At 41.5% G+C, this 10,229-nt stretch overlaps 2 protein-coding genes across 2 annotated transcripts in view; one reads left to right on the top strand and one right to left on the bottom strand.

Moving 5' to 3' along the window:
- The first annotated feature begins 760 nt into the window (after positions 1-760).
- si:dkey-197c15.6 (putative nuclease HARBI1) lies at positions 761-3,144 on the top strand. The gene is made up of 2 exons (XM_041876903.2): positions 761-1,661; positions 1,991-3,144. Exons 1-2 carry the CDS (start codon positions 968-970, stop codon positions 2,395-2,397), a joined length of 1,101 nt encoding a protein of 366 aa, XP_041732837.1. The 5' UTR covers positions 761-967; the 3' UTR covers positions 2,398-3,144.
- A 484-nt stretch (positions 3,145-3,628) lies between these two features.
- The window catches only part of LOC121566944 (receptor-type tyrosine-protein phosphatase H), a 31,630-nt gene continuing 25,029 nt past the window's right edge, over positions 3,629-10,229 (bottom strand). Inside the window, exons 16-18 of the mRNA XM_041876892.1 lie at positions 5,884-6,044; positions 5,481-5,616; positions 3,629-4,995 (exon numbers count right to left, since the gene is read on the bottom strand). Coding sequence (XP_041732826.1) covers positions 4,840-4,995; positions 5,481-5,616; positions 5,884-6,044 — 453 coding nt within the window. The 3' untranslated portion in view covers positions 3,629-4,839. The remainder of the gene's footprint in view (positions 4,996-5,480; positions 5,617-5,883; positions 6,045-10,229) is intronic.

The following is a 10,229-nucleotide window of genomic DNA, read 5'->3' as shown; positions in this document are numbered from 1 at the left end:
GGTGGAGGAAGTCAAACAAGACATAGTAGTTATATGCTCTGATTCATGTGCAGTGTTAATGAGTCTCCAGTCCTTTAGCTCACGTAGCAGACAAGACCTGCTTTATGAGGTGCTACAAACCCATGGCAGGATTAAACAGATGGGTATTCAGATAAGATTTACTTGGGTCCCAGCCCATGTGGGGGTGGAAGGGAACGAGGCAGTAGATGAACAGGCTAAACAAGCACTTAGTAGTGGGGATGTTGATGTTGAAGTTTCAATAAGCAAGGCAGATGCAAAAATACTGATATATACAGTGATGGTGCAGAGATGGCAGGAGCAGTGGAATAGAGATAATAAGGGAAGGCATTTATTTCAAGTACAGAGGAAAGTCGGGGAGGGGAGGACGGCAGGAAGGGACAGAAGAGAGGAGGCTATTTTTACAAGATTAAGGGTGGGACACAGCCAGTTGAATAAGATATTAAATGTGATAGGAAAGCATCCATCAGGAAAGTGTGATTATTGTCAGGAAATAGCAGTATCAGAGGGAAAGAGAGAGGATGAGATCTAGTATGAGGGAGAAGTGGATACAGGAAATGAGTTTAAAGAGTGTATTGAGTAGAACGTCATTAGATATAGTCTCAAATATTTTATCTATTTTAAGAGAAACGGGGCTGGCAGGTAGGATTTAGTTTCCCCCTGTCTCTGGCCCACACTCCAGTACAGTAGGTGGCGGTAATGCACCATAACGTTGGATGTCAACCGCCAATAAATCCCACTGAAGAAGAAGAATCCCACCCGTTTTTCATTGTTTACAATCGTTCTGTGCAATGAAACGTGTGTCTTTGATGCTTAAAGTGACTGAAATGTGACATTTTAGGACTTAGCTAAGTAGCTAGCTAGTCGGAATGTTCTAATTCCCTGCCGAGCATCGCATCCAAGACGGGGTATTTATCTGCAAACATTTGTTTGTTAGTCTAGCCTTGACATGGCTTTTGCTCCCGCTGTGTGGTTAGCTGCTCAAGCAGAACTCTACGAAGATGACGAAGAGGCCGAGGCAAACAACTTCCCCGAGCCACAGAAAAACTACTTGGGTGATTACGATGATGATTCTTTATTTGAGAGGTTTCATTTAACTAGACCTTGCATAAGTTTCATCACGGATTGCGTCAGGCTCCGAATGAAAGCCACGCTCCAGCAAATGAATGGACCTTCTGTCGATGAAATGGTCATAGTGGCACTGGACTACTACGTAAATGGTATTTTGTCGACCAAAGTCGTAGATATGATTCAAATGGAGCAAATGGAGATTCACGAAGTCATCAACAATGTCTCCAAAGTGTTGTCAGGTATGGTCAGGGAGTTTATCACTTTCCCGGCGAATGGTGAGGAACGAGCAAATGTGGCGCATGAGATCAAGAAAATATGCGGGATTCCGACCTCCATGGGCTTGGTGGGATGCATGCATATCAAGGTGAGACCACCTCAGCACGACAAGGATGCTTTTCGGAACACAATGGATAACCACACCGTCATGACCCAAGTCATATGCGACTGTGAAGGGAATTTCATGAGTGTTGAAAACTGCTGTGTTGGCAGCACACCAGAGCAAACCATTTGGGATATGTCGGATATTGCCCAGCAACTAAAGCATGGAGCACACGGGACGCATTGGATCATTGGTAAGCTAATTCTACACAGGAATATGTTTTATACATTTCTTATGACTAGAAATACTGTGCAGACCCACTAGCCACCCCAGTTATGGCTAAGGGTCTCCTGGTCTTGGAGTGCTATTAGGTGTGCATGCTGTTGTTTCAGCCCAATACTAACACCTGTTTTAAACAATCAACTAGCTGAATCAGGTAAGTTGGTGTTGGTCTTGAACAGTTCTGAGTGAGTTTGACCAAAAACAGTGGTCTAACTTTAGGTGGGTCACTCAGTCACAGTGTAAAAAAGTCTGTCGTGATTCACCAATGTTCATACTTGCCACTTTTTTGATCCCACAAAGCTGGAAAAGGCTATGCGTTGAGCAGACACCTCCTGACGGCCGTTTCGCCAGCCAAAGAGAAGGCAGATCGGCGGTTCAATGCAGCCCACGGCATGATCCACTCGGTCCTCCAGAGGACCATCACCTTGGTCAAGAGGCGCTTCAGGTGCCTGGCCAATCTGGGCCACGTGCAGCAGAACAGTCTGGACAAGAAGGCTGAGATCATCAAGGCCTGCTGCGTCCTGCATAACATCGCTAAGAAGTTTTCGGTGCCTGCGCTCAACGATACTGTGCTGGAGACCATGCACCCGGCCGAGAATCACCAGGTGCCGGTGGTGGAGGTGCCTAGCTACGCCGAGAAATCCAGAGCCGCCATTATCGGCATTTATTTCTCGCATTCCTCCGGGAATGACGGCGTTTCAGACTGAGGATGGTGAAAATGTTTATAAAATGGTTGTTGACGGTTGGGTTTAATAGGGGGATGGTTTGGCCTCTTATTATAACAGTATTTGTGAAAATGGGTGCAACTGGATTGACAATTTTTGTTTTTTACGCTTTGTGATACATGAAAACCAAGTGACAATACTTTGGATTGATCTATTTACATGTTTTTATACATTGTCAATAAATGTCAAGTAAAAATCAAATCCTCCATGAATCATTTCAATTGCAATTTTGAAATTGATAGGCTATAACTGAAATGTATTGAAAACACAAGCAGCATTGAGTATTCTAACACAATGATAAAAAACCTAAGTACATAGGTTAATGTGAAGTGTACTGAATTCTCCTGATTATATCCAGTGAATGATTACATACAATATAGGCTAAAACATTATGTACATGTGATGTGAAAATATTTAAATAAAAAATCTCAACATACAGAAGAAATTAGCAAGAGATTGCCATTGTTTGTCAGATCTTGGGCTCATAGATGGGCCACTTAACCACAAAGACTAAACTTTTTTTTAATCAATCACATTGGTGCAATTTTCACAACTCAAAACAGATCATCAAACACTCTTAAGCACATTTTCAATTGACTGAGTACAACAAACATTGTTCACTGCACCAAATCACTCTTAATTTGGATACATATTCAATCTACACTGAACAAAAATATAAACATTTAAAGTGTTGGTCCCATGTTCCATGAGCTGAAATAAAAAATCCCAGAAATGTTCCATACGCACAAAATTATTTCTCTCAAATGCTGTGCACAAATTTGTTTACATCCGTTAGTGAGCATTTCTCCTTTGCCAAGATAATCCATCCACCTGACAGGTGGCATATCAAGAAGCTGATTAAACAGCATGATCATTACACAGGTGCACCTTGTGCTGGGGACAATAAAAGGCCACTTGGCACAATTGGCCCAGGGTAGGGGAGGGAATGGCCGGCAGGGATGTAGCTCAGTTGATAGAGCATGGCGTTTGCAACGCCAGGGTTGTGGGTTCGTTTCCCACGGGGGGCCAGTATAAAAAAATATGTATTCACTAACTGTAAGTCGCTCTGGATAAGAGCATCTGCTAAATGACTAAAATGTAAAATGTGGGGGGGTGCTTTTCCCCTCATTCTGATTGGTTGGGCCTGGCTCCCCAGTGGGTGGGCCTGGCTGCACCCCTGCCCAGTCATGTGAAATCCAAAGATTAGGGCCTAATGAATTTATTTCAATTGACTGATTTCCTTATATGAACTGTAACGCCGTAAAATTGTGGCATGTTGCTTTTATATATCTGCTTTCCGAAATTTAAAATTCACTTTACTTTTGATAGATTTTCTTGTCATTTGTTAACAATACAATTAACTCAATAAAACTGCTCAAAACTAATAACCACTGAACAAAAATTATGTAGTGCCTAGTTACATTTACATATGAGTTATTTAGCAGACGCTCTTATCCAGAGCGACTTACAGGAGCAATTAGGGTTAAATGCCTTGCTCAAGGGCAGATCGACAGATATTTTTACCTCATAAATGTATCAATTTGATGTTGGAAGGTAAAAACAAATTATATATGGATGTGGCTGTAAATACTTCATCATCATCCTCCATCAGCCAGTGTGCTTCAAAGGACAAAGTGGAAAGAGTCACTATGTGCTACCATTTGGAGTTATAGTGTAGTGTACCATGCACTGCTGAAATACCTGGGTTGTATATAACATATTTCACTCATCTGAATTTCAGCTTACACCTTTCACTGTAAACGGATGAATTTCAAGCAGAGAGACAGGCGATACTGTATCAGTCACGTAGAAAAGGTGATCTTGTTCAATGTTGCTTGGGGCAGAAATGGGATACAACAATGTGCTACGTTTTTACAGTAGCCAACTGCTTTACAATAACCCTATTTCTGATGATTTGTCCTACGTATGTACTGTATAAGGATAATTAAACTAAGACATATATTTCTCAACATCCTCACAACCTACCATTGGATACAATTACAAATAATTGTGCATGTCAAGTAGTCATACTATATGGAACATTATATTTACATCTATTATTCTTTATATTCAGCACTTCAAAAATAACAGTTTTGAAATGTGTATCTTGCATTTTTTGCTATTGGATTTAATTGTAGTTAAAATGACAAAATGGTGAGCCTATCATTATCTGATGTATTAGTGACTAAACTGACTAAACGGTATTTCACGGAAAACATTGATTTTGCATGAATGACTCGGGTGAAAGATGTGTGAAACCCCATTGAATGCACAATCAAAGGTTCTGAACATAAGATAGGGGGCATTACAATTGTTATCAGTTTAGAGTTTTGTACTTCGAGAATTTTGAAAATATACCATTTACATCTGAAAAATGTGCCAAAGTGAATGAAAAAACGAACTCACAGCAGACAATCCATGGCCTTATCTTAAGACCTTTGGATTGCCAGCTTGAAACTCCCTCAGTGCTGTGGCGTTGGCGTAGATCAGGTCCGAGTTCTCATACAGGGCCTCTTGTATCATCTTCTCTTTGGGCTCCAGAGAATCCATGATGCATTGGTGCAGGAAAATATACTGCGACTGAAAGAATGTAAATGGCAATGATAAGCCACAAATATAGCCTCATAAGTCATGTATACATTTTTTAAATCAAACCTTTAGTCATTATACCCAAAGAGGGCGGGGCTGTGTGCTACACCACTGCTTATAACTATAAGTTAAGTATAACTATAAGAAATCTAAGATGTGTCAAATAAATGATATCCAGCTCAGGCCTCCAGCTATGCATTTGGTTTGCTAACTTGCTAGCTAAGTGGCTAGATGTCAAGATCAAGCTTCTTGGTTACAGCAGATACATTCAATCCCCTCCTGGATCAACATCCTTGTTGCCTAAATTGTTTTGTGCACATTCGGTAATACCATATACCCCGGTATGGTACAGAAACGGTATGACGGTATGAAAATCTAGATATCGCCCAACCCTAATCAATAGATATTGCCATGTTTTAGGGTAGTATCTGGTGTTAATGTGGTGATCGTCTGCATTAGGCTAACTCAGACCTTACCTCTGTCTGAACCATGAGCGGTCGACTCAGCCTCATCTTGTGCAAAAAGGCAGCGATGCCCACCGCCTTCTCCCTCTCCAGTTGTTGTAGCATCACGTCCAGAGCAATGATGGTGCCCGTCCTCCCCACCCCAGCACTGAGAAACAGGGAGATTAATATAAACATAACGTTTACAGATAGAGTACAGAAAAATCAATTTTAAGGAAGAGACAACCTAAAACTAGGCCTATACTTCTATAAGGAAAATTGCACTGTCACCACCAGTCATTGTACACACACCTCACTTGTTGGTTAACGGTGCGTTCTTGGAACACCTCAATAGGGTTGCCACATTGTACATCCCTATTTAGCATTTTTCTCTGTATAAAGTAATGGCTGGGTGTTGTCAGTACTGTAACATTACCTGCAGTGCACCACAGTGGGTCCGGTGTTCTCACGGCTCTCTATGTGCTGTCGGACCAGCCCTCTGAACTGGATCAGAGCCGCCGTTCCCTCTGGGACTCCGTGGTCGGGCCAGGCCGTGAAGTGGAAGTGTTTCACAGGGCGTTCCTCGGATGTGTCCTTCTGGAAGACAGAAGTATTTACAGTTGAAGTCAGAAGTTTACATACACTTAGGTTGGAGTCATTAAAACACGTTTTTCAACCACTCCACAAATTTCTTGTTAACAAACTATAGTTTTGGCAAGTCGGTTAGGACAACTACTTTGTGCATGACACAAGTCATTTTTCCAACAATTGTTTACAGACAGATTATTTAACTTATAATTCACTGTATCACAATTCCAGGGGGTCAGAAGTTTACATACACTAAGTTGACTGTGCCTTTAAACAGCTTGGAAAATTCCAGAAAATGATGTCATGGCTTTAGAGCAGGGGTGTCAAACGTCCGGCCCGCGGGCCGGATCAGGCCCGCGAGATGATTTTGAAAAAAAATTAACAAAAATAATAATAATAATAATTTTGTAAAGTATAAAAATGCGCTGCAATTTTTCAATAAAATAAACTGCTGTTCCAATTGCGTCCACTGGATGGCGCAATAGCAATTGTGTTAAGCAAGCAAACTGTTTATACCGGGGCAGAGCAAGTAGGTCAAGCACGTGCAGCCAATGAGCTACTTTGTTTTGCCCGCAATATTTATTATGGCTTCTACTTTTAACATTATGTGCTTTGGCACCCTCATTGCCCCAATATGTCTCTGTCAAAAAAGAGAAAAGTGGACGCAGAGTGTTCCAAGAAAAATGGTCATCCTATTTATTCACGGAATTGAATGGGAAAGCTGTATGTTTGGTGTGTTCAGAGCATGTTGCAGTGCTGAAAGAATATAACCTTCGTCGCCACTATGTGAGTCTTCATGCCGACAAATATGACAACTTTCAAGGACAGCGGAGATGAGAGAAGGTGAATGAACTGTTGGCGGGTCTGAAGAAACAGCAGTCTGTGTTTACTCACAGCCGAGACATCAGTGACGCTGCAGTGAAAGCTAGCTACCTCATTGCTAATGAAATCGCAGTTGCTTCAAAACCATTTAGTGAGGGTGAATTTGTAAAAACATGCATGATGAAGGCAGCGGAGATTGTGTGCCCTGAAAAGCGGCAGGCTTTTGCAAATATCAGCCTGACAAGAAACACAGTTGCAGACAGGATTTCCGATCTTTCAGTGGATTTGGACAGCCAGTTGAAGCAAAAGTAAAGTCATTTATTGCGTTTTCGGTTGCAATTGATGAAAGCACGGACATTACAGATGTTGCACAACTGGCCATTTTCATCCGCGGAGTTGATGACACATTGACCGTCACCGAGGAGTTCGTGGAGTTGGTGCCGATGACAGATACAACGACAGCAGCTGATATTTTTACCGCACTCGTCGGCGCGCTGGACAGGGTCGGAGTGGACTGGTCCCCGCTGTCAGCCTGGCTACAGATGGTGCGCCCTCAATGATCGGGAAAAAAGCAGGCGTTGTGACAAAGTTCAGAGAGAAAGTGCAATCTGCAAATGGAGGACGTGATTTTTTGACTTTTCACTGTATTTTGCACCAGGAGGCTTTGTGTTGCAAGTCATTAAAGATGGATAACGTCATGAAGGTGGTCATCCAAACTGTTAATTTCATCCGATCCAGAAGCCTGAATCACCGTCAGTTTGACAGCCTTCTCAGAGAGAAAGACCACATCTATGGCCTGCCATACCACACTGAGGTAAGATGGTTAAGCCGAGGTGCTGTGCTGAGGCGTTTCTTTGATTTACGAGAAGAAATTGAACAGTTCATGGAAGAAAAGGGCAAACCAGTGTTAGAATTTCATTCCGCAGAATGGATGCAGGACCTTGCATTTATGGTGGATGTTACAGAGCACCTGAATAACTTGAACAAACAGCTGCAAGGGCGCAACAAAGTTGTCACGCAGTATTATGACAGCATACGTTCTTTCAAGTTGAAGCTGTCATTGTGGGAGACGCAACTTGCCGGTGGTGATGCAGCTCACTTCCCCTGTCTGAAAAACGTGTGCGCGACCCAACATGTGGCAGACATGAAGCGGTTCAAAGATAAAATAACGGGACTGTTACGGGAGTTTGAGCAACGCTTTCAGATTTATGTTTATATGTTTTTATGTTGATGTGCTATTGTTTTTAATTGATTTTATTTTATTTGTATATTTAACCTATTCTTGACTCTGTGGTTCTTGCACTTGTTTGGGGAACAGGATTTCATTATTTTTATCTACATTTTTGCCTGAGAAATGACACCCTGATCTAGTTCTGTGATCTGTGATATACTTCTGTGAATCACTGAGGCATTGTGTGTTTGTGTGTTCTTTGTCCTCAGAACTTTCAAATAACTTGAGGTGTTTTATGATTAATAGTGATGTTGTGCTTTTGGACACTGTCCTCAGGCTCCAGCTTTATGTTTATATGTTTTTATGTTGATGTCCTATTGTTTTTAATTGTTTTTATTTTATTTGTATATTTAACCTATTCTTGACTCTGTGGTTCTTGCACTTGTTTGGGGAACAGGATTTCATTATTTTTATCTACATTTCTGCCTGAGAAATGACACCCTGATATAGTTCTGTGATCTGTGATATACTTCTGTGAATCACTGAGGCATTGTGTGTTTGTGTGTTCTTTGTCCTCAGAACTTTCAAATAACTTGAGGTGTTTTATGATTAATAGTGATGTTGTGCTTTTGGACACTGTCCTCAGGCTCCAGCTTTATGTTTATATGTTTTTATGTTGATATGCTATTGTTTTTAATTGATTTTATTTTATTTGTATATTTAACCTATTCTTGACTCTGTGGTTCTTGCACTTGTTTGGGGAACAGGATTTCATTATTTTTATCTACATTTCTGCCTGAGAAATGACACCCTGATATAGTTCTGTGATCTGTGATATACTTCTGTGAATCACTGAGGCATTGTGTGTTTGTGTGTTCTTTTTCTTTAGAATTTTCAAATAAACTTGACGTGTTTTATGATTAATAGTGATGTTGTGCTTGTACTATTTTGGACACACTGTCCTCAGGCTCCAGCTTTATGTTGTATGTTGATCGTATTAAAACAAAGAAAACAATCTGAAGTTGTTGTTTTTAAGTTATATATACCATGATTTTTCCGGTCCGGCCCACTTGGGAATAGATTTTCCTGAGCTAAAATGAGTTTGACACCCCTGGTTTAGAGGCTTCTGATAGGCTAATTGACATCATTTGAGTCAATTGGAGGTATACCTGTAGATGTATTTCAAGGCCTACCTTCAAACTCAGTGCCTCTTTGCTTGACATCATGGGAAAATCAAAAGAAATCAGCCAAGACCTCAGAAAAAAAATTGTAGACCTCCACAAGTCTGGTTCATCCTTGGTAGCAATTTCCAAACGCCTGAAGGTACCACGTTCATCTGTACAAACAATAGTACGCAACTATAAACACCATGGGACCACGCAGCCGTCATACCACTCAGGAAGGAGACGCGGTCTGTCTCCTACAGATGAACGTACTTTGGTGCGAAAAGTGAAAATCAATCCCAGAACAACAGCAAAGGACCTTGTGAAGATGCTGGAGGAAACGGTTACAAAAGTATCTATATCCACAGTAAAACGAGTCCTATATCGACATAACCTGAAAGGCCGCTCAGCAAGGAAGAAGCCACTGCTCCAAAACCACCATAAAAAAGCCAGACTACGATTTGCAACTGCACATGGGGACAAAGATCGTACTTTTTGGAGAAATGTCCTCTGGACTGATGAAACAAAAATAGAACTGTTTGGCCATAATGACCATCGTTATGTTTGGAGGAAAAAGGGGGGGCTTGCAAGCCAAAGAACACCATCCCAACCGTGAAGCACGGGGGTGGCAGCATCATGCCATGGGGGTGCTTTGCTGCAGGAGGGACTGGGGCACTTCACAAAATAGATGGCATCATGAGGAAGGAAAATTATGTGGATATATTGAAGCAACATCTCAAGACATCAATCAGGAAGTTAAAGTTTGGTCGCAAATGGGTCTTCCAAATGGAGAATGACCCCAAGCATACTTCCAAAGTTGTGGCAAAATGGCTTAAGGACAACAAAGTAAAGGTATTGGAGTGGCCATCACAAAGCCATGACCTCAATCCTATAGAACATTTGTGGGCAGAACTGAAAAAGCATGTGCGAGCAAGGAGGCCTACAAACCTGACTCAGTTACACCAGCTCTGTCAGGACGAATGGGTCAAAATTCACCCAACTTATTGTGGGAATCTTGTGGAAGGCTACCCAAAACGT

The sequence above is a fragment of the Coregonus clupeaformis genome, chromosome 1 (genome assembly GCF_020615455.1).
Source record: "Coregonus clupeaformis isolate EN_2021a chromosome 1, ASM2061545v1, whole genome shotgun sequence".
Lineage (NCBI taxonomy): Eukaryota > Metazoa > Chordata > Actinopteri > Salmoniformes > Salmonidae > Coregonus > Coregonus clupeaformis.
Note: the sequence above shows the minus strand (reverse complement) of the source record. Positions and strands in the feature narration are given on the sequence as shown.